The sequence below is a fragment of the Argiope bruennichi genome, chromosome 6 (genome assembly GCF_947563725.1).
Source record: "Argiope bruennichi chromosome 6, qqArgBrue1.1, whole genome shotgun sequence".
NCBI lineage: Eukaryota > Metazoa > Arthropoda > Arachnida > Araneae > Araneidae > Argiope > Argiope bruennichi.
In genome coordinates this window covers 81,610,433-81,636,249 of record NC_079156.1, presented here as the reverse complement: position 1 = coordinate 81,636,249, position 25,817 = coordinate 81,610,433, and the positions used below count along the sequence as shown (strand labels likewise).

General features: G+C 27.4%; 1 protein-coding gene across 1 annotated transcript in view; it reads left to right on the top strand.

The window, feature by feature from the left end:
* LOC129971606 (cadherin-23-like) overlaps positions 1–25,817 on the top strand; it is a 102,169-nt gene that overhangs the window by 7,193 nt on the left and 69,159 nt on the right. The window contains exon 2 of the mRNA XM_056085536.1: positions 24,441–24,567. Within this exon, the coding sequence (XP_055941511.1) occupies positions 24,474–24,567 (94 nt within the window). The 5' untranslated portion in view covers positions 24,441–24,473. The remainder of the gene's footprint in view (positions 1–24,440; positions 24,568–25,817) is intronic.

Below are 25,817 nucleotides of genomic sequence, written 5' to 3'. Positions count from 1 at the left end.
TAAAAATGGAGATTTTTGAAAGGAAAAGGAAAAAGCTGGGTCTCTCTTTTCTAGAAATTTGAACATAAAATGCAGGGATCCCTTATTTAAGTAACCAGAATGATGGGAAAAGTTGCAAACCTACAAATCAATTCATGTTAACAGATCGAAAAGGAATTTTAGTTTGTCGTTTAACGTTTGGATAATTGAAATTAACATCTCAAAATTGCTTTTAAAATGAAGATGTCTAGAAGAAAAAGAAGGCTGGGTCTCTCTCTCTTTTCTAAATATTTGAACATAAAATGTAGGGATCCCTTATTTAAGTAATCAGAGTAATGGGAAAAGTTGCAAAACTACAAATCAGTTCAAGTGAACAAAAAGGAATTTTAGTTTGTCATTTAACTTTTAAATTACTTATACTAAAATTTCGAAATTACTTTTAAAAATGGAGATTTTTAGAAGAAAAAGAGAAAAGCTGCGACCCTTTTCTAGTCATTTGAGCATAGAATGTAAGGATCCATTATTTATGCATGCAAAGTGATTGAAACATGAACAGTTGCAAGTCTACAGATCAGTTCAGATTAACAGATAGACAAGAAATTTTGGTTTGTCGTTTAAGAGTTGTTGATATTTATGTGCTTTGAAAAATTAATGCTGCGAATATTCCATGCTTATTTTGCATGAGATGCCATGAATTCAGCAGAAAGATTTTGGAATATTTTTTTAGAAATACAATTATAAAGACTTAGCAATGCAAGTGTAAAGATTTCAAATATTGGATTTAAAACATTCCACCTGATGATTTGATGAATGAGCCGTCAATTTTTTAAAGATTACTTCGAAGAATATTTTGCTTATTTGCTGTTTACGAAGCGTTCAAGCAACTCATTTATCGGAAAAAAAAATAATCTCACAAGAGAGGACATCTTAAGAATTCTTTACATTTTTTAGTCTGCCCCCCCCCCGCATCCTCTTATAAGCAACTATGCCTCTCATGACTCAGTTTTTTTTAATACCTGTGAGAGAAAAAGGATTTTACTGGCTACTTCAGATTTATTGAAACTGAATAAGCCGTCGGCAGAACAAGGGATTATTCTTGGGTATTTAAAGGATTATCCTCCCTTGAATGAAAAAATGCCGAGACAATTTGATTCCTCTTTAAATAACGCAACACACTGAATTCTTAGTCTCTAATATTACATTCGATATCAGTCTTCAGTAAAATAAGTTTTTCAGTATTGGCCTAGAATTATATTAGCTTATTTTCTGTTGTATTTTCACTTTATTAAATGTCAAATGTCTTCAATCTTAAAATAAGTTAAGAGTTTTTATATATATGTGTATGTGGGTAATGGAAACCATCTTTACCAAAAATGTAGGTTTTAATTAAAATTTTGAAAGAAAAATAATGATGAATGCTCATTAAATATTTAATTATTTATTTAAAGTATTTAAATAATTAAATATATTATATATATATATATATATATATATATATATATATTTTTTACGAAATGCTTAAATAATTTAATAAATATTTTGCTGCATTAAAGAACGAAAAAAAAATGTAACAATTAAATTTACATGAAGCTGCTTGAAATCTATATGAATCCAAGAAGAGAAACTTCATTAAATTTCAATGAAATAAATTCTTATTTTTCGAAGTTGTAGAAATTTTTAAAATTTTCAAATATTTTGATAATCCCCGAAATAAATTATGAACGATTTCATTTTATATAGATTTATAAATTTGATTATTTTATATACAAACTACTATGTATTTCAAATGATTTTAAAACATTTTTATATCGGGCAATTTATTGCAAAAATTTATTTATCATTGCGCAGCGGTTATAGTAATTACAGCAAACGATTTACGATATATTTTTTTTCTTTAAGTTTATTAAACTGTAAATGGCACTGTATTTATAGAATGTTATTAGCAATACGGATTGTCGAAGATGTTGTGTTTCTAAATGTTTGAAAACTCATGGAAAATTATAAGTAATTTTTGAAGAAATAATAATTTTTGTATATTTTATTTTATATAAAAAAGCAAATGAAAAATTAGCCAAAAATATCTGGTAAGTATTTAACATAAGATGCTTTATTGTCTTCTAAAACAATAATAAAAATAATGAAGATATGAAACATCATAGAATGATCTTTGAAATTTGATTCGTATATCCTTATTTTACATTTAATTAAATGGAAATGATAGCCTGCATACAAAGATAATTTATTTTATATCTTTGAAAGCGCATGTTTATAAACAAATAAGAAGAGCATCATAAAATTTATTTAAAATATCTTGTGAAATTTATGAATTTTGAAATATATAAGGAAATGAAATCGGTGATATAAAAAATCTATATCTAAATTTTTTAATTTTAAAATGATATAAAAAGGCCCTTATTAATAATACGTTTTGATGAGAAAAAAATATATAAATTTTGATTCATTTGTAATAATTAAAATAATTTCTTTATGAGCATTGCTACTTGTAGTCCTTGATAGCAAGAAGTCCAGTGATCTGCCTTATAAAATGTTCTCAGCAACTATTTTTATCATATATATATATATCCCAATCTTTATAAACAGAATGCGAAGTCATAAACATTATCATGTTAAAATATTATAATAATGAAAATATTTTACATCAAATATTCCATTTCAAATTCTTTGATAAATTTTAAAATGCAAAGTGAAATATAAATATCATTCTAAATTTTAATTAACTCTTATGATTCAACACTCCAGATGGAATTCACAAATTCGGTACAACAGCACTTTATATTTATATAAATTCCATTTATTGCCAAAGGCTGTAAGCGGAATCAAAGCGGTATTTTTATTTTACCATTCGTATGCTAATACATGAATTATTCCATTTTTGCATTCATCATCAAACAAGCATTGCATGAATGAATGATGAATGCTAATCAAAAAGCGGATGTCCAAGTCTAACGCTTTCAGGCAGATTCGTCAGATCTTAAAATATATTACGAATCAGATGAGGCAGCATAATTCGGAAAGACTTAAGCTTTTTCGATGAATTTACTACAAATCGTATAACACACTTTATACAAATATGAGAAGTTTTTCTAATGGTTGGTAATATTTTAGATGAATTTATGCAAATTATTTATTACGCTTTACGTAAAATTTATCCGTCTTTGATGATTAGATGGCTCGCCAAAAATGTTTGTAGTATTTATTTCAAATACATTTTTAAAGAAAGATTTTTCAGCACCAAATTTTCGTAAATATTAAAACTATGCTTTTTTAATTACCTTTCTAATGGGAAACAAACAACAAAGAACAATTAAAAATGTGGTTATCTCAATAAACTTCTTAAAACATTCGCATTCGATTTTACTTTATTTGTCGTGAAAACTACACGGAGATTAAATAGAATCCTTCTTTAAATTTCTACAATAAAGGAAAATTACATGATTAAATATGGATGAAATAATGAAACAGTTTCAATATCAAATCAATCAAAGACATTAAAATTTATTTTCATTCAATAATATTTTCGAGAGTTATGAAAAAAAGCCAAAATTTTATTTAATTCTTAATTAATTAATATTTCAAAAAACTCTCTCCATCATGCAATTTCTATTCACCAAAATGTAACCTCATCAAATTTGTTTGCTCAATCTTACACAGCTACAACATACAAACATACATTCTTTTTTATTATTGGCAGTGATTAGATATGTTTTCCTAGTAGTTGATATATTTTATACGACTTATTCACTACATATAATACGCCACAATTTTTCTAGTGATTGATAGCGTTTTAGATGAATTTATAACAAATTATGTGTAAGATTTATGTAAAAGTAGGAGACAGTTTTCCTTTGTTCGAATATAGGATAAAATAAAGCGATAAATGACAGTTATAAAAAGCATTGGAAGTCTCATCTCTCTTCAATGATATCGTATTGACCGATTTGATCACAAATTTGACATTAATCCACAATTTTATTTAAATATCACATGCTAATTGTTATATCTAGTTTGTTGCTTTAGGAGTTGCCGTGTTTTCGTGAGCGCATGAATAGACTGACCGACAGACAGTCACACTCTGCATTAAATTACATTTATCACACTTGCACACATTTTTTGAGTTTTCTTCATCACATGCGCACAAATGGACTGACATAGCTTCTCATAAGAGGGATTTTAATAGAAAATGCAATATATTACTTGATATCAAGACCGTATGACAAATTTCATTCAACTAGCCATTTGCGCTTTTGAATTATCGTGTTCACTGACCAACAGATGAGCTGACAGATATTATTCTGAAAAGGGAATCTTTCAAGTTTAAAGAGATCAGAAATGTGAACCCACTCAGAATCGTTTTTTTTTATTGTATTTCTTTCTTTAGAATTATTTATAAATTTATAAATGCAAATTATAATTCTGAGTTTTTCCCTTGACTTTCAGGAATATTTCCACACAAAAATAATATCATTTAAGACTAAAGGTCAAAGTAATTAGCAACTTTTCGTGAATTCTTCCAGACAAAAATATCATTTATGGTACAAGGTTAAAAGTAATTGTACTGGTTTTATGTACTCGATTTTCATAGAAAATATTCTAAAAATATCGAAATATTATTTTTTTTTCTTTGAAGTATCTTTAAATAATCTATAAAATAATTTTATACTCCATGAAGAAATATGCATGTTTATTTACCATGACGTAGCAAGAAAATTATCGAGCTGTGAATCTATATAGGTTCACAGACTGATAATTTTATCAGCAGTTGCTAAGATATAAAATGTTCTGGTTTTGTTTCGAAATGAAAAATAAATTTTCAGGAATTGTAAGTTACTTTTTTTATTGTGATATGAATTCCTCTTAACTGGCAATATTTTCAAAAAGGGAAAATTACTATAGCTAAAAGAAATTCTTATTTCTAATATTTTTTCCCAGTAAAATTATTATTCCTACTGGAAACCATAGAATAAATTTTTATTCAAATTTTAAAATATTTGTTTACAAAAGTTCTTAAGTTAATCACAAATTTATTTTAAGTAAATCAATTCTTAAGTTCGAAACTGTATTTTGAATCAAAATATTTATCAAAGTTAGAGTTTGATATTTTGAATTTGTTCCAGGTAATTCAATTACTTGTACAAGAAAAATGTATCTATACTTTATAAAAATTTGAAGATAGAGAGTTTATTTACTCTTTACAAATATTGGATTTTGATCCGCAACACTATAAAACAACATTAATTTTTTTTGTTCTTTTTAAATTGCAGGGTAAATTCCTTATACCACAAAATTGATTGCGCATTCATTGTAAGAACTTCACTTTTAACAAATCCTAATTAAAACTGAAGCTCTTAGATATAACACTATGAAGTCGCACGTATAACATTACCTTTTAAGCATTGGCTTCAATCCAAAAATAATGTCAAATTTCAAACATAATTAAACTTATGTTTTCTTGATAGGAAAATATCAATTTATTTTATTTACCATATTATTTGAACAGTTAAAATGTTCTGAATTCAGTAACAAAAACAAAACAGGAAGCATAATCACATAATTTTTGTATAGTAATTACATGATGCAAGTTGAGAAATTGGTTACTTAAAATTTCCATTAAAAAGTGGTAGTAACGTAATTGTGATTTTATGAAAAAGTTATAAAGAAGATAACTGTTCAAGCCGGAAATTTAAAACACTTCCAATACAGAAATTAAGTTTTAAACTCGTAACTCAAAATCAAAAGATTTTATCGCATTTATTAATTAAGGCGATCGAAACTAAATAGCATTTACAAAAATACTTTTATATCTGCACATAAAAGAAATGTTAAATTTACTTGGTTGAAATTTTTTTTTAATCTATCGAATAACTATTTAAATTCTTTTTTTCTGCTCTATGCTATTAATCATTTAGTCGCATTTCAATCTTCGTTGGTTGCTGTGTATAATTATAAGTTAGATTTAAATTTCGAATTTCGATACAGGTAGCTGAATGGAAAGTCAATTTTTAGGTTAAAATATTGGATATTTTTTAAATTCCATATTCTTAATACGGAACAATTTTCTTCCTAAAACAGTTTGAATTTTGCTTCCATGCTCATTTTTTGGAAGTTATATTTATTTTTATATTTGCATAATTTGCGAGTTGATGCTATCTTTAAAATTCAAATACTATTTTTTTAGATTCGAAACTTGTAAAATATTCTTAAAAAAGCATCATAAATTAAAAATTTCACGACTAAAGTTTGCCCTAATTTTATATAATGAAAATTTTATCTGAAACTTCTGGGTAACAAAATAAACAATATGATAAGAAGATTATACAATTGTTTTAATGCTTTATAATGATACAAAACTATAAAATATTATTATATTTGTTAAAATAGCCTTAGTATTTAAAGATTAGATGAAAATGCAACTTATGTCTTAGTTCTGAAACTAAGTAATATATTTCTTAAGCCATCTGCAAAATTTTAAACAATTCACTTCATAAATTGTTAAACCAGAAGGTTTTTATTTTATATTTCTTTTTAGTCCGCCTAAAAATCATATTTCTTTTCATTGACAAAACACTTTTGACTTTTAACTGATAAATTTTTATTTAATAGGAGCTTTTTTATTTACTCTTTACAAAAATCATAATAGCAATTTTTCAAAAAATTCATTGAGAATTTTTTTTTGAGCTATTAACATTCGAAATTAATGTTTTTAATGGCATTTCAGACCCAACATTTGCATCATTTACGTGTGGTTGTTTTTGAAAAAAAAATATTTTACAAATCTGAGTAGGTTGGTTTGAGTTTAGCTGATTTTGCTTTGGCATTGCAAGAGCTAAAGATGAACTATTGTGCAAATCAAATGGTTTAAATGGAAACTGTGTTAGGAAAAGAGCAACTTAAGCAAAATCAATACATTAATCAGAACTTTCATTGAAATAACTGTAATCAAAAAGTTGAGGTGCGAATTTATAAAAATAATAGGAAAAATCTATATAAGATTATGTAAACCAATGGTCCTTAAAAATTGAAAAAAAAAATTGATGGGGTCATTATAAAATATTTCGGGCGAAGAGTTAGCTATGTTATATGAAACTCCAGCGTACAAAGAACACGTATTGTTATAGCAGAATTTGCATTTCAGTTTTAGAAAAGGGAGAAAAATGTGTCAAGATATAAAGTTTAGAAAGTAGAAAAGAAAAATTCTTTTCCGATGGGTATGCATAGCAGCGGAATATATGAAGCATAAAGGTCTGTCGTACATCGTTGAGCAGGAAGGTTCATTAACTTCCAATTTCTTATTTATGCTGAAAAGAAGAAAGTGATTGATTTTACTTGAATTGCAGCAATTCTCTTGCTAACGGCAATGTGAATATCCTTCTTCTGCAGACGATATTTATCAACATAATAAAACGAACATAAACAGAGTAAAATGTCTAATTGCAAACGAAATTTATCAGTATTCTTTCTTAAATAGGATACAAAAGATTTAAATTAAATGATAGATTATTTTATTAGGTATTTATGATATATTTTTTTTATTGTGTAATTGTGGTGGTTCTCTTGATATTTTATTTGTTCTACTCAAACTAAATAAGTAAGCATATGAAAATGCAAATAAAAACATTTAAATTTCGAATAATCATTTAAATTACAGGTCATTTAGTATAAATTTATTTATTTTGAATAGTAAGCATTTTTGTTCCATTTATTCATATAATGTAACTATCCAAATTAACTAAATTAAGCATTAATTATTAATTTGTAACTATTAAAATGTTCTATATTATCTGATCCTGTGGCATAGAATAAAACTTTAATCTACCTAAACTAAAACATGAGTAAAATTTGCAAAATTACTTTCTTATATCATTTGAACAAATGAATTTTTTTGGAAAAAAAATGTGCATTTTTTTCGGATATGAAAGATATTGATCGCAATAAGAACAAAACACTCTCTATTTTTACGAATATTTTTTTTGCTGTGAGTGATTATTTTATTATAAATTGAAGTTCATATTCTGATTTTTGCTCTTTTTATCATAGAATTATATTTAATCTTTATATTATTAATAAAACTAATTCATAAATAGAAAGATCCAATTATGTTTTAAGAAAAACTATCAATTCTTTTCATAAATATATTATAAGTAAAACTAGCATTTTTTTAATTATACATTTACTAAGCGAAACTATAATTATTTTATACAAACATGTTTTAAGCAAAACTAAATTTTTTTTATATAAAGAGGTTTTAGGCAAAATTTAAAATGTCTTTATGAAGACAATTTTTAATTATTGCATTTAAGAGAGCATATTTTAACAAATGTCTATATCTGTACAAATTTTAGAAATTATCATTTTTTTGGGCATATCTTAAACAAAATTAGTTCTTTTTGTCTTTCTGTATTATGATGTTTCATAATATATCTATTATAATCGAAAAAATAAGTTGATAGCAAAGAGAAATTCTGTGTAACTAGATCAATATTTGGTCAGATTTGCGAGTGAAAAACAATGTAACATTTTGTTTTAAACGTAAGAGATATATATTTTGGTGAAATTCTATCACCAAATTATCAAATATTATTAACAAAATTTACTTTTTTTTAGTTAAAAAGAGCTCTTTCTATAGTATAAATATTTTCAAAAGTATCTATTAAATCATGGTAATGCAACTTATACTTCCTATAGAATATTTCCTATTTGAATTTGTGTTTATCGCTAAAAATAATGAAGCAAAATGTATATGTGTGTTGGCGCTGTCTCTATTAAATAGGTCGTTTCGCCGGCCAAAATTTGTCATAAATATACATCGAACTTTGGGAATATGCAAATCGGTGCTTTTTAAAAAATTTTTAGTTAATAAAAAAACTAAGAGATGACTTAATATTTTCCTCAGGTAATATCCGAAAATATTATTCATCGAAGTTGCTTTTTGCGCCATTTTTTAATTAAAAAATGATTGTCTCTGGACTGATGTCAATTTTGTTGTTAAAAAATTGTTCCTAAATTTTGGTTTTAAATTTTTTCCTGATATTCAAGAATAGAATTGTTGAAAAAAAAATTCAAGCCTTTTCATCATTTCTTGAATTATTTAATCATATGATTTTCTTCCATAGTTGAAAACTGAGGATGAATTATCCTGATAATCATCTGCACCTTTTACTTCGGGAATCAATTTGAAAGTGAAAATGCATCATCACATATTTTGAAATAAATAATTAAAGGCACTATGATGTCATAGTAATTGATTTTTTAAAGAAAATTCGTATGTTTATAGTAAAAATGTTGGTATTATTAATACTAAGCGTAATACTGCTAAAATAATATGGCTTTAATAATTTCACAATTTGTTGTGTTAAAATATTTTTTTAGGGATTCATGAACGTGAAGTTAAGAATAATATATTTGAGATTGTCATGAGTGGTCACGTTGTCCTATAGGAGGCAAAGTGGAAAGATGTTCTCAAATCTAATATACAAGCACCCAAAATTAAGTTCTGCTTTCTTCCTTTTTTTATTCTCGCGGAGAATTCGACCGGTGTTTCTTTTACAATTCGTCGCTCCCAGCCTGTTCAGGGAATATTTGCATTTTCTCAAAGAAATAGAAAAAGTCGGAAGTTGCCATAGAACTGTGTTTTAATAATAACTTTGATCTTTCATGTTATTGATTTACTTTTTACTGCTGATGTTATTATTAATGGATTTATTAGTTACAAATTTTTGCCATCTAATTCGTTTGGAAGGAAGGGTTTGAAGTGAGACTGAGTTTGGGTGTTAAATGTAAGCGGATATCTTCAAAATCTTCTGATATTTAATAGAAATTGAACCACCCAACATTTCCAGGGGTCAGCTGATCGCTCCTGGAACGCTGATTTTCAGCTAATCGTCAGAGGCAGCTAGCGTAAAATGGAAATATGTTAAGTACAATATCAATAATATATGCATAGTTGTGGTTTAGCATTTTGCATTGCACCATCAAAAGGAAACAAATCCTTAAAACTGCCAAATTTGAGTTAAATCCTGTTTAACTCTTGACTCTTATACATAGTAATGGTTCAGTTGAAAACATCTTGAGTTTTTTCTTCTTTTTTACAAAACAAAAATCTTATGTTGCTGTTATCTTGTTGAACTTAAAGTGCTTTAAATGAATGCTATTTTTGAAAGGATTACAGGATAGAAACTCTTAATAAAGTAAAATTAGTTATAGTTTCGGCATATCATCATTACTGTCATTCGGATAAAGGTGAAACAAGTAATAGAGAGATTATTGAAAGCATGAAGGTTTAAACCACAAACTGAATAAATAATGAAAGTATATATTTCTGTACTTTTTGTTTGTAGAAATCCTTTTTGAAGAAAGATTATCTCAAAATTTCGGAGCAACAGAGCTTAGGAACTTTATCATACTAAAGAGATTTGCTTAAAAAGAATGATATTGGGATTAATATACGAATAAAATATATAAACTATTAGGAAACTGCTTGAAGTTACAATAAAATGAAGAGATCATCGTGGACAATTATCAGAACCCCTGCTTTGTGAACAGAGGATTGTAGGTTCTGAAACTTATTCTATCATACCATTCTATCATATCATTCTATCATTCAGATAGAATATGGAAAAGGAACATATCGAATTCGCCATAAAATAAACGTCCCATTTTGCTGTGATATGCTCACGAAAATATCTAGCGCAAAGGCCCCACCACCGTATTTAAGCATATATAAATGACACATTGGACATGATATTATTCATTTCACTTCCTCATCATATTTGGCTCCAAAAAATAATGCAAATGCATTAATGTTTAGTTTGCATGGCGAACGTAAGATAGACCCCCCCCCAACCGTCGTTATGCCTCTAGTATGTTGGATGCTAATAAAAAAACGGGAACTGAGTCTCATTTACTGTCTTCGTTCATCTGATCTTAGTTCAATATAGCAAATACCGAACCAAAATAAACGGAAGTTTTTCGAACTAAAGAAAGTAACTTAATAATAAAAATGCTAAGATTTCAAATCTTTTTAAGCAAACTCTACTTGGTGCTGGTTAAAAAACTTTTTAAATTTAGAAAAAATATGAGACTTTCAAGAATATTCTTAAATATAAGAACATTTCAATTTCAAAGCTCGAGAGTCGAATGTATATGGCAGTATTTGAGGCTCATTGTTTCTTTTTATTTTCCGTTATTTTAAAAATAAAAACATAAACGATTCAAACAGTTTCAGTAAACATTAATTAAAGATAAAATAAATTCTTACGACTTTATAACCGTATGACAAATGTAATTGTTTGGGCCATCTAATATATAATTGAAAGTTGCAGTGCATGCTCTTACTTAGTCATATTTAAGACATTTTTTTGTGAAAAGAAAAAAAATCATCATTGTTTGCCATTTGATTATTCTAATGCAGAACAAAAAATATTTTCTTTCGTACTTATTTTTCAGTTTTTCTCTTATCAATATTTAGATTTAAAAAGTATGAAGTTGAAAAATTCGTAGAAGGGTTTAAAATGCTGATTCACAATATAGACGTTTTAGAAGTACATTGAATCCACATTTATTGATTAACTAACCAAATATATAAGATAAAATCTTAAGTAAATAAATAATATCATTTATATACATTATAAATTCGAAGACTGTCTACTTAATTTAGGCTAGTCTATTATTAGAGACTAGTCTATATTAGACTAATATAGACAATCTAACATTACCAAATAACACGAATGGAGATAAAAAAAAATAGAAAGGACCAATATCTGCATCAGAAAAATTTTAAACTAAATTAAAGAAAAGTCCATAAAATTTAGTTAAAATATCAATGAGGAAGCGAGAAATGTATTATAAAAAAATTTAAAAATAAACAATTACTCTGAATGAGGAAGAATTGTTCTTCGTCTTACAAACAACAAATGCTGGATTTGCAATGAGTTTTATTTTTAAATGGTGTAACGAACATGACTTGAGCATAAACTGATCTATTAAACGAGATATTTCCTGAATAGCTTGATTTCCTACATTTTTCAGATTGATAACTATCAAAATTGCAGCACGATAAAAATAAACACGTCTTACACACAAAGATAACTATTTTTTTACAAAATAATTTTTTTAAACATTTTATCCCGTTTCAAATTAAGATATCCGACTAGGTTAAAATATCAGTTTGAATGAAAAATCGCATTATTATTCATCTATTTACTAATTATTTATCTATGTTTGTCAGTTAGAAGCAAAGTTATATCAAACTATTCACATATAAGTGATGTTTATTTATAAGCATTTAAAAACTTTAAATGCATTTTCTGAAAAACAAGGTTTTTTTCTTAATTATACTGTACGAGTATTGTCTTATCTCAAAAATTATCAAGATATCTTAATGAAATTTATAATTAGTGATCGTTATGTTATGCAGAATGTAATGAACTATGAATTTGAATTCTCCAAGAGGTAAATATTGTTGAAAATGAATGCTCTTAAATAAATGTTCTTAATGTAAATATTATTGAAAAAAATCCCAAATTTCATATATTACACACAAAATTTTGAGATGTGTGAAAGAGCCTCCCTATAAAAAGAGGTTGTGCAAGCGAATGTGTGAGTGTCATCTTCATTTGAGCAAGAAGTCAAGACTTCTACCCTTGGGTGCTCAGGGGCCTTTATCCCCTCTAAGATATGTTGCCCATGTAATGTTACAACGAAAAAGGAAAAACTTTTACAATTTTTAGAACAAACTTTGTTTTGGCAAATGCTAAAATTTATATCAAAATATGCTTTTTCTTCAAAAGCTACATATATATTTAAATAATTTCACATTTATTAATCATTTTATCCTTATATTAATGATAGAACATCAAACTATTTTTTTAAATCCCCTCCAAACCTAGTCAGATACCTTAAAGACTAGTTTAGAACGTTTCAGTTATATAAAAAGAATTGGTGAAATAGCCACCTTTTTCCGCCACAATCTCTATTTAGTTTAATGGTTTCAGTTGCAACGGCGTTTTAATCATCTAAACCTGTTCACAGACCCTCGCCCAGCTTTCGCAAGTTCACGAAGGAATGCCAACAAGAAGAGAAATTTTTCCACAATTCCATCATCTTACCTGCGAGCTTTCTTTTCCGCCTTTCCGGTGGCAACACCGGTCGGTTCTCGAGGCAATCGGGTCACGGGTATTCAAATCAAAAAATTTTCAACTCGGAAGCTTTTGTTCTCGCATCTTCCCCATTCGGACAATGGTTCCCATTTAGGAAAAATTGGCTGACGATTTGGGAATCCTTTGCGGAAGTTTTTTTTGAGAAGTTTTATTCTTTATTTTTTATTTTCGCCTTGTAATTGTTTTTTAAAAGGAAAAAGACGGCTTGAAGATGGGAAAATGATAGAAGAACTTTAAGTGATGAACATTTGAGCATAAGAAATTGCATTTTGCTTTAATTTTATTTAGTTTTACTCATTGCGCAGTTATCAAGATGGTCCTTTGCTAACAAATTTTCACTGTATTTCTAATTTTATACATCTGTGAAATTTTGTACCATTGCAGGTCCCCGATAATAACACAATACTTATATCTAAAAGGTTGTGATTAAAGTTTTTTTTTTTTTTTCTGGTTGTGAATCTTAAAAAAAAGATTTCAAGATCCCATAATATTTTAATAATAAATAATAACAAATATTAAAAAGTCGAGAAGATAAAAAAAAAAAACTTTTTAAAAACTAACTTTATTAACGTGTCAAAAAATAATGACTATGTTTCTGTAAAAATATGCAGATAAAAAAGGCAAAACAAAATCTAGGAGATCAGAAATTGAAATTTGCACAATGAAGAAACCAAGCAATAATGATATAAAAATCTTAATCATTAATTGAAAACTAAAGTAAATTATTTGCTTAGAATATTTTTATTAATACTTCTTATAAATTTGTTTTTCGCCTGCTTTTTTACCAAACGATTACTTTCAATATTTTGGTTCACTATAAAAGTGCGTATTTTCTTTATATTTTTAAATTTTTTAAAATAATAATACACGATCTACATTTTTCAGTGACAACTTTCTTCTTGATCAAAATGATTTGCTAAATATCTAGTCTAATACAAATTTTATTCTCTGATTAATGCTGATTTTTAAAAAAATAGTTTACTTTCTCGTTTACAGTGTGTAAAAAGAAAAAGTACTGTGATCGTACAAAAATTCGATCACCATATTTTATTGAATTTCTATTTTCAATACTCTTTGAATCCCAAAAAAATATGTTTTTTTAAAATTATGTATGTCTGACAGCCTGTAAGCAAACAATGATAGAAAGGATCCTTCTATCATCGCCTCAGATGGTAGAAATTTGAATGGTTCAAAATTACGAGGTGCTTCTCCAAATAGTCCTAGTATTGCTTTAAAACAGAATCTTAATAAAACTAACGTAAATACAAGCATTAATATTAAAATAAAAACTTTCGAAATCGGCTCTTTAATTGTCATAAGAAGATTCGTTCAAGGTTTTCGCCATAGAGAAGGTATAATAAACAAATATTTTTGACATTTCTTTCGAAAAGGGAGGATGGTGGAGGGTAAGTAACGAATACTGATAAACTTATTTCTCCTGAACTTTTATATGAAATAACGATTTTTGATTGGTTCTGTGCTTATGAATGGTAAGGGGTGGTTTTAATAAAATTTTGATTATGAATATCATTCTAATATTTAGGAAAAAACAAATAAAGATCTTTAAAAATTATTCTTAAAAATAAGTCTACAAATGTCTACATGTCTATTTTTAAATATAAATTTCACACATACTAAGTTTTAAACATTTCCATTAAATTTATCTTTTTCATACAATCTGGAAAAAACCCGTGCTTGATTTGTCAAGTGTAGTGAGAACCTAACAGGAAGGTCGCCGCGTCTGAAAGGAAACTTTTGCTGAAGAAAGCGAAAAAAATACCCATTAACGGAAAATGATGTGAGTTGTATCCAGGAAATTCTATGAGTTCTTGAAGCGTGTTCGATTAATTAAATGTTATATCAGCTATTTGAATTTCCGCAAAATAATTTACAGTTCATTTAGTGTTTAAATCAACGTTTCTCTTCTTATAAATTTCATATATTTTTATGGTTTACAATTAAACTTATTTATTATTATTTATTTTTTAAATAAATAAAATTTTATATAACAACCTTATTTTTTGGTAAATTTATTTTTGCTTAATTTTAAAATCATTTTCGAGCATATTTATTTCCCCGATTCATTATTATAATCATTTTTCATAAATATATTAAATTCCAATTGAAAACTAAAATTCTTGGCACAAAATTAATGATTAACTATACTTGCCACCTGTTGCAATCAATTTTTAACCCCACAAATAAATGGTATTAATTTAGTTTGTCTGCTAACTTTGATGGTTTATAATTAATTACAACAAAAGAAAGCAATATTTTAAACTACATTTGTGTTACTGGCAAAATTTGATATCTGACATTCTATAGAATACCTAGGTATTTTATAGAATGCTGCAAACTCAGCAAATACAAGAAGATAAACCTCCTAAGTGTGAAATAAAATTAAGGGTAATTCAAAATAAAAATATTTCTTTTTTTCGTGCAGCAAGTAGATTCATATTTTATTTTGTTTTCTTTAATAAGAAAGGTATAAATTTTGTTTTATACAACTTTTATTATGTATTTTGAATAAAAAATGTTTTATCCCTTTCATTATTTTTTAAAAATAAAATTTTTAGTTTTGAAAAATTAACACCTTTTAAATAATCAAAAACGTCAATGTTTCCTTTTAATATCCTTATCATGACCATTTTTTTCATACTTTGCCTAAATAACAACAATCATTCTACGAAGTCCAAGGTATTATAAACGATATCTATTGAAAATATATAATAATGATCCTATTTCACACTTTACCCTAAATATTCTATAAATTTTATAGGTATTCTATAGAATGCTGACGTTTCTGCCGGTAAAATTTGCACATCAAACGTTGACCATTTTGACTGGCTAGCCATACTTGTAATGAGAAAAAATTTGTTCAATTGCTAAAAAGTTTATTCAGTTGTTAATAAAACTCGCTAGTAAATTTGTCGACAGAGAAAGCCTTAAATAGCCCTGACGGACACGAAATATTAACTTTTGGCGTGAATTCAGCATTTTTATTAAATCTATCCTATCATTTTTGTCGAATGGCATTCTTTAACGTGCCGTTAATAGTATACGAAAATCGAATTTGTGCTTTAGATACGTTTTTCTCAACCGATTGAAAAAAGATTTTACACAAATTTGCACTTGTAGTCATAAAATTCCATGCCAGATTTGATATATTGAAATCATTGCGTTTTCGAACTTTCGTATTCACTTGTTTTTGAAAGTAAATACCGACAGACAGTCATTGTTGGATTTGGCTCAAAACTGGCTTTAACAGGCGTCTACACTACAAATTTTGAATTTGTGAATTGAATCGTATCTATCTAACTCTTTGTTTTGTAGTTATCGTGTTAACTTACATTCGAATAGACAGACAGACAGACTTCCTCTGAACAGATTTTGCTAAAAATAGGACAAAAATCTGCAAATTTGGTGTTTGTCTTACCAAATTTCAACCGTCCGACTGAAAGCGTTGTTGAGTTATCTTTGTCACAGACAGACAGACATTTTCTAAAAATTTGCTTTTCACTCAGGGAGATCTAGAATGTGGAGATTCCTCAAACTATCTAATTCGAATATTTTTAAAGATTACTATACTTTCTCTATACTACATATACGAGAAAGCAAAAAGTTCAGCAGGAATGCAAAGCACACAATACTTACTGAAAAAGTGCTGATACCGCCAAATGACAGTTTTTGTCATGGAACAATGACAAACTTTGAAGGCGAGGATCTAATCTGTTTGGCTTAATATATTCCATTGACATTATTCCTTGTACAAGATCGAAGCACCACTCATCTGTTTCCTATTTAAGGTTCATTCACAGTATGTGCATATTCTGAGTGAAACATGCACCGAATTATAGAAGCAATTGCAAAGCTATTCAACTCAAATTTATCTCTTGAACGCAGTTTCTTATGCGCGTGCCTGCCATGGTCCACTGGCGATTAGACGTTGAAAATGACGTTAATTCGCAGAATGGTGAGACGCAAGTGGAATGCGAAGGCATCCTCTTCTAATTTTCTTGTTGCCGATGTTTCTTCCATTGGCATTTCAAGGGAGGGATTATGTATGAGATGGAATACCTCCCTTGAAAAACACGTATTATAAAGAGGCATTGAAGAAGATATTTGTTGTGTACTTTTCAGATCCAAGTAGCGTGAAATTTAGTTGATTAATCTTTTGAATGCAGCTTTGTTTGAGTTAAAATGTCTCTCAGGTTACCTAACAAGCATGTTCAAGGCACAAATGGCAGATTACACGATTTGAAGTTTCCCTCTTAAATGTACTTAAAAACGACCACAAGAAAAAGCTAGGCAAACTAGCTTTAAATCACCGAATTTTGAAGCGTTTCTTTGCTTACTAAGTAATTTTCACCTTCAGTTACTTTCTTATTTGTTGGTTGACTTTCATTATATTTATTGAAAGTTTTTATTAAAAATTATGATAGTGGATTTTTAGGGTTAGTTTAGTTTAGTTATATTATCGTCCCATTTTAAAGCAACACTAGGGTTATTTGGGAGTGGACCTCATAATTTTAATCCGAGGTCAGATGACGCGGACGACACCTGAACTGGCACCCCTCTATCCAAACTTGAGTACCACACCAGCCGGAGAAGTTCGGCCCAGACGGATTTAGAATGCACCAGACTCGCTTACACGACGATTCTTGGTGGAATCGGGTCTCGAACCTGAAATCCTCCGGTTCCACAAGATTCTTAGGTAGATTTATTTTGGAAGGTTAATTTTGAAATGCACGATACAATTTATCAAAAATACTTATATCGGAATTTATGAAAAGTTTTTGCTCTTTGGTCTCGTTTAAGTTTTCTGAGCGATGTCTTATCAGTTTTATCAAGCAGTGTGTTCATTTATTAAGCTTTTCCAGTTTCCCCCTACCACTTTAGTATAAACAAATATGCTAATTAGATATTGTATCAGATATGAGTATTGTGGCATCTAAAGAATAAATTGACACTAGAAAATTCATTGTACTTCACATATTGCTTTATTTGCGGTCTATTCAAATTAATGATTATTCAATACCGTCTGTAAATTTACTCAAAGTTAATTTTTTAATATTAAATACATTTATAACTATTTCCTTTACTGAAATGGTTTTTAATTCGCTTCGCTATTAAAGTTGCATGACTTGCATGTTTTTAGATTCGGAATTTTTGTGCATTGTAAAATTATTTTCTTTGTGTAAAAAGTTGCAAGCAAAATGAAAAATAGATAAATTTAACCAATTTCAATACATTCGACAGAAGATTTGATAATATCCTTACACTTTTACTTATAGTGTTTTTTTAGGAATCTTTACAAAGCTTTTAAGAAGTGATCGTACTTTTCATTATAAAATAAGAGGATTATTGATAATTTATCTATATTCTCTTTAATCCAGAAAAGACTACATTTAATGTCACATTCCAGGAAGTTTACATTTTAATGCATCTACTTACTCTTTTTTTATAATATGAGATAGTAAAATTTCTAAAACTTTGCTTTTATTATTTAAAATTTTTTCCACAAAAAGTTTTTATAAAAATATTTCCTCTAAAAACACATTTATCAGAAATAAAAAAAAATTAATAATTTTTTTATATTTAATATGACTTGTTTTCTTATGATGCGACATTCTAGTTATATGTTTCCATATAATATAGATCTAAGATTATAAAATTCTGTTATGATAAAGGATTACAAAAACAGCGATTTAAAAAAAAAGGATTGATATGCTACCACGCAGCGTTTTAATAAATACGGTTTCAATAAAAATTAAAAATTAACTGTACTGTATCAGGAGTCAATGTGTATTTGTTACATATATGAATATCTTCGATTATAAAATTAAATATTATTGAAACTTCTTTTCTGTTTGTATTAAAATATGTAATATGCAAATAAATATAAAAATTATTAAGATTGACTTAATACATATAAAAAAAACAAGAACAAAAGGAATTGTAAGAGTGCAAACCTAAAATTTTCCATTATTTAACTGTAGGAAATCGTTTGCTTAGTATTCTTGTGAAGACTGTGCAAAAACTTAGTACAATATTGTACTGGAGCATATCTTTTATAAGAACTTTTTGAATTATTATGAAACATTTTTGAAGCAATATGCCAAAAAAAAGCACTCCATTTTTCAATAATCGATGAAAACACATTTGATTCTACTTTAGTTATTTTATTTTTAAAATGAGAAACAAAACAAAAATTGTGATTGCATATAAACTGTTACTGTTAGTATCTGTGCCTTTCATTACATGATGATTGCAACGATAATTTTGCAAGATTTGAAATAAAATGTGTTTTTTTTATTTCTTTGTCTTAATTTGTTACAAATCATTTATAATATCAAATAATATATTGATTTCATTATACAAACTTTAATGGTGTTCATGCTTATCACAGAAATGTCAAAATTCAATATACCAATATCAATTCAATACGTAATTGAATAAAAAGAATAATAATTAAAAGAGAATCGAATTTATAATACGAACTAGTGTAGCACGAGAATGTTTTAGGTTACATTACCTTATCTTTATTTCATTTTTAAAATTTAGTCTAGTAAAACCTAATGGAGATAACGATTGTCGCAAAAAATATATGTAATGCCTTCATAATGAGAATCAGTATAAATGCAGTTACTAAAGCACCGAAAAATGTTGTAAAAATATGTATTTAAAAGAATTTAAATTAGAGTAAAAACATCATACAGAAATGAAATTTGTATCACTGAAAGACGTTTTTTTAAAAATTTAAGTAATGTAAAAAATAATTTGATACTATAAGATGCTTCAACATTATTAAGGAAAAAAAATTTTCAATTAATAAATCTTACTGAAATTTTGTAAGATCCTGTTTTGTTGAATATTTATTGTTCAATAGTTATCTATACGTTTAAGGTGTATGTACACACTTGAAACTTCGAAAATCGTTTAAAATATCGAATATTTTCTTTACTGCTTCAAAATGTTCTCTGATTCTTTAGCTTTCAAATAATACCAAGATGTAGTCAATATTCGAAATATTTCTCGAGTTATAATTATTTTTCTTGAGGTACTTTCACTAAAAACTCTAGTTTCGGTGATTTTTAAACTCATTTTATGAAGAATGATATTTTTCCACTATGTTGCTTCATTCAAACGATCATAATTCAACAAAAAATTAACCAAATACAATAATTTATATATCAAAGTAATCTGCATGAAACAGCTGATGTTTTGTGCCGCAATTAAAGTTATATTTATAGAAATAAATTTTTAATAGCTATTTAAAAGTAAATTTCAGAAAAAATCTCGCTTTTTCTATTCATCGTTGATGAAAAAATTGTTAAAAAAAACTATATATTTTTATAACTTAATTGAGGCAGACAACATACAAACTAATACTCGGCATAATTTCCAACTAGAATTCTATGTCTGTACAAGGTAGAATTTAAGATATCATGTTTCAAAAAATAGGCTAATTAGCTCATTAAATATTATTTAATTAATTAATAATTAGTGTAATATGATTTTTTCTCACTGAAATGAGTTTAAACATATATTAATGACCTACTGTAAAAAAATTGGATCTTTAAAGTTAAATTTTAAAAAAAATCTTCTATTGTGTACGTACACATTAGTTTAATACAGTTACACCTAGGGATTGCAATACCGGTATACCGGGATACCGAATACCGGTATTTTGAGCCATTTGCACAATTTCGTAATACCGGTATTCACAAGTTTATATACCGGTTTTTCGGTATTCACTAGAAATTTTTAAAATTGTCCCCACTATATGTTCAGGGATCGCCAACATAGCAAAATAGTATACGTTTTTGTTTTTACGTCTCCCCAACGGGCAAAATTAATTAGCTAATGAATGGCTTAATTAATTGCTTAAATCTAAATGAGCGAAACGTGGATTATCCCTGAAAGAAGATATTGTATTTATAACGAATAATAGAGCAACAGTTATGAAAAAATTTGGAAAGTTGATTGGTGCAAATCAGCAATTGTGCTATGCACATGGAATTCAATTAGAAGTAACAGATGTATTATACCAAAAAAATAAAGAACAGAAGAATCCAAATATTGTGGTTATAGAAACTTCGGATTCCGACATTGAAGAGAGTAAGAGTGAGAATGATATTGACAATGAAGATAATGGCAATGTAATTGTGGAAGTAGATATTGCTAATGAGGATGAAATATTAACCCATCAAGAATTGCTTCCTATAATTTATACAGTTCGAAAAATTGTTAAGATATTTAAACTTTCCCCTACAAAAAATGTCATGTTAAAAATATATGTACTAACTGAAAATAAAACAGAAAATATGTTAATAATATATTCTAAGACACGTTGGAACAGTTTATTCCTAATGATGGAACGATTTTTGAAATTTAGAAATCCAATCCAAAAAGCAATAATCGACTTAAACCTGCAAATTAATTTTTTCAGACAGTGAATTCATCTTAATATCCAGAACTATATCAGTTCTACTTCCATTAAAACTGACTATAGAGGCATTATGTCGGAGAGATTTTAATTTATTAACAGCTAATGCAACAATAAATTTCATGTTGCAATCATGAAAGAACAGCACAAATCACTATCTGAAGAACGTAGACGTAGATGCCGAAAGAGCGTTTTCAACAGCTGGTAATTTTTACACAAAATTACTTTTCAGCTTTAATGACAGTACAACTGATGCATTATGTTTTTTAAGATCACATTTCAAAAATTTGTATTAGTACCACAGACTGAATATTGATATTTACAATTTTTTTGTGATTTAAATAAATAAGTTGTTCCTTTACTTTTTTGCGTAACTTATAATTTGTAATTTACAAGTTACAAATTATTTTTTGTGATATTTACTCTTTATAATAAAACTGGCAAATAAAACAAAGAAACACCTGTGTTTTCTTTCTTTTTCTAAAATTTCTAATACCGGTATTAAAACCGGTATCCCGGTATTAAGATCTAAAAAATACCGAATACCGGTATTGAAATTTTGGTCCGGTATTGCAATCCCTAGTTACACCCAACGGAGTTCTCATGGAACGTTTTAAACATTTTTTCATTAGTTAATTTTAAACACATAGCAGAACCCATGTCGTAATTTATGTATAAGATGGCAAGCTATTAACTTTTAAAACTTTTAAAACTGCGATCGATTTTCATGATGCTTTTATGTGCTTTATGACAAAGACAAAACAAAACAAGGACTACATTCTTCGTACATATTTTCTTTTATGCAATCCAAACGATCAGATTTCGAAGATCTTCTTTGTATAACTGTTTACTTTTACTTCCTGGACCACAGAGCAGAACAATTGTGGCAAATTGTCTTTAACGCATCCAACAGCAACCCATCTTGACCGGAAGCTCTCTAATTGCCAATTAAAAAGAGCAGCAAGTCTTCAATGGTCTCAGGTTGCGAATGCGAGCGATCTATCCACAGTCTTTTGTCTCTCCTAAACAGAATTTGTCATTGACCCGTAATATCTACTGGACCTTAAAGATGTTCCTGTTAGTTAAGAAATCGCGCGCAGGAATCCTGTCTGGGGTGTTTTATGGATGGCAACGGCAGCGTGAAGGAAATAACGCATTTCTGACGTTTTTGTTTTAAACAATCATTTCTAGCGGCTTCCGTAATTTATTAGGATTTGAACCAAAGACAGCAAAAATAAAATATTTACATTATTTTCTTATGCTTCTCTTTCTCTTTCTCTTTCTCTCTCTCTCTCTCTCTCTCTCTCTTTTTTCTTACTTTGTTGAAATATGTTTCCAAAAATGCTACTGAATTTTTTATTTGCTAAGATAACATCAGAACCTATATGTGTATGCGTTCAACTTCCTAAATGTTCCTAACTATAGATTTCTTTGTTTTTAAGAGTTGGTAAGTAATGTGTACTTGATAGATTTTCTATTTCAGTAAATTCCTTTGTCTTTAATATTTATAAGTAGGCACACTGCTTGCAAAATACATTACAGAGTAAATCGTTAAATTAAGTTCAGGTTCGAGACCCGATTCTACCGAAGAATCGTCGTGTAAGGGGGTCTGTTGCACGTTAAATCCGTCATGCCAAACATCCTCCCGCTGGTGTGGTGTGGAGAGGGGGGTGCCAGATCAGATGTCGTCTTCGTCATCTGACCGCGTTTCAAAATGACGAGGTCCGTCCCAAAATAGTCCCAGTGTTGCTTTACAACGGGACGTTAATATAACTAAACTAAACGTTGAATTAAGAAATTAGAATTTGACAAATAGTTACTTCTTAGGTCTTTTATTAGATACTCGCAAGAAAGGTTTTTACTTAAATTTAGTCATATTTTTAACTAAATATTAACCATTGTTTTAACGTTTCTGTTTCCAAATTCAGAGCATATTTTTAAATAAAAATCCTTTTACAGAATTTTAAAATAAAAAAATAGACTCTTTAGAGACACCAATTTTATTTCAGCATCATCTTTCCTCTACTTCTAATTAATTTCTGAAATATTTTCAATTTCTTTTTTACAGCAATAATTCTTATATTTTAGTTACTATGGTTACCTAATTATTAGGTAACCATAATTCCTAATAATTAGGTAACCTAATATACGCGCTATTAGGTCCTAATATACGCGAGTATTTCAACGGAACCAAATATATTTTTGTGTATTTGTTATCTTTGTCGTAACTAAAAATAAAATATTAAAAAATATTTAAATAGATTTATCATATTTGAAATATTGCGATACTAATATGTGTTTGTTTAGAAATCCGAAATTCTTTTAAATTTGATTTACAATACTACGTCCAAATATCAAACTTCTCACGTTATTTTGGAACCATTTATCTTACAATAATAATAATAAAATTAACATTAAAGATCCAGCGAGCATGACATATTTAGTAGATAGGATTTCACTATTTTGTTTATGCTTTGGAAATTTGTTTTTTCTTTTTCTCTCTCTCTTTGATATTTGATTTTTAAAATTTAAATTTTCTTTATTTAATTAATAATTGAAAAAAAAGTATTTAGAAGTCTGTATGGGAAAGATCTTGATTTCAGAAAGAAAGTATAAATATCTTTAAACTAAGGAAATAATGTGTAATTGTTGTATTTTTGATTTCGCTATTTAACATGGATTTTCTTTGCTTGCAATTTTTTTAGTTTCTCAAAAAGAAAATGAAAAATAAAAAAAATGAAAGGATAACAGTATAGCGCCATATTTATTCTGTGTATTTTCATTCAAGACAGTTATGTTTTATTTTTATAATAATGATAAATAAATTTATTTTTCAGGTAAAAATGAGGTAGCAGAAGCAATCTTTCGGGATGTCAAACAATGGATTCATCAGTAAAGACGTCGTCATTGCAAATATCATGAAATACATTTCCTTAGTTTTTGTTATAAGCTCATTGTTAGCAAGTAAGAGCGTTATTTCTTCTTAATACTTATATGATCTCATGTGTTAAGATTACAAATGTTTTAAATACAATTATATCAAATCTTTGCAATTAAATTTCCAAACATGTACTTATTAATCAATAATTCGAGTGCTCTTAAGAGGAGAAATCGCCACACTCGATAAGAATATACCTTGTCAAATTCGACAGCAATATACATTTGTTTAATTCATAAATTCTAATTACCTAAAAAATTCTAATAAATTTTTAATAATAATTCAAACGCAGTATACATTCAATTTATTCATAAATTCTAATTCTAATTACCTAAAAAATTCTAATAAATTTTTAATAACAATTCGAACGCAGCATGCATTCGATTTATTCATAAATTCTAATTACCTAAAAAATTCTAATAAATTTCTAATAATAATTCGAACACAGCATACATTCGATTTATTCATAAATTCAAATTCTAATAAAATAAAAAATTCTAATACATTTTACTATTAAGAATGAATATGCAAATGAGTAAAACAGAAGAGAGAAGGAAAAAAAAAATCAGCGCTTATATAATTAATGATGGAAATGAACATTTAATAAATAATACAGAAATGAGATATAAAGAGTTAATAAAAACAATCAGAATATTTATAGGGAAAAGCTTTCATAATTTTAAAATTATAAACAATTTCAATAAATAAATATAAATTTTTATAAACAAATGGTATTCAACCCTTTGCAATAATTGTGCTATATAATTTTTACTGAATACATTGCATAGTAGAGTTTCTATATAAATTAAGACTCTAAAAGTTATTCATTTATAATCATTAAAAAGTTCAAGGCATTAATACAATCAGCCAAATAAAAAAAAGGAAATAAAAAAATTCTTTTATAATATTTATTTTTAAGTTAGGATTAGTCAAAATAAAATTGAATTATAGACTATATCTTAATTTATGCTCGTAGGTGATAATAAGAATATCTTAAATATTAAATAAATTTAATAAAGTAGAGTTCCACTCGATTATAAAGTTAGGGGAATGAAAAGGATTGCTGGAAGCTCGTAGTTTTCCGTCTATTTATTTAATTCTTTTACACTAAAGTGGTCATTCATCCATGATTATTTCTCAGAGATATTGACCATAAGAATAAAAAAATGAAAATTAATTACCACAAATCAGAAGATTGAGCTCTGTTCCCTTTCATAAAAGAGATTTCTGATGGTTGAAAGTGTAGTGTGTGACCTGATTCCTATGTAATCAGAAG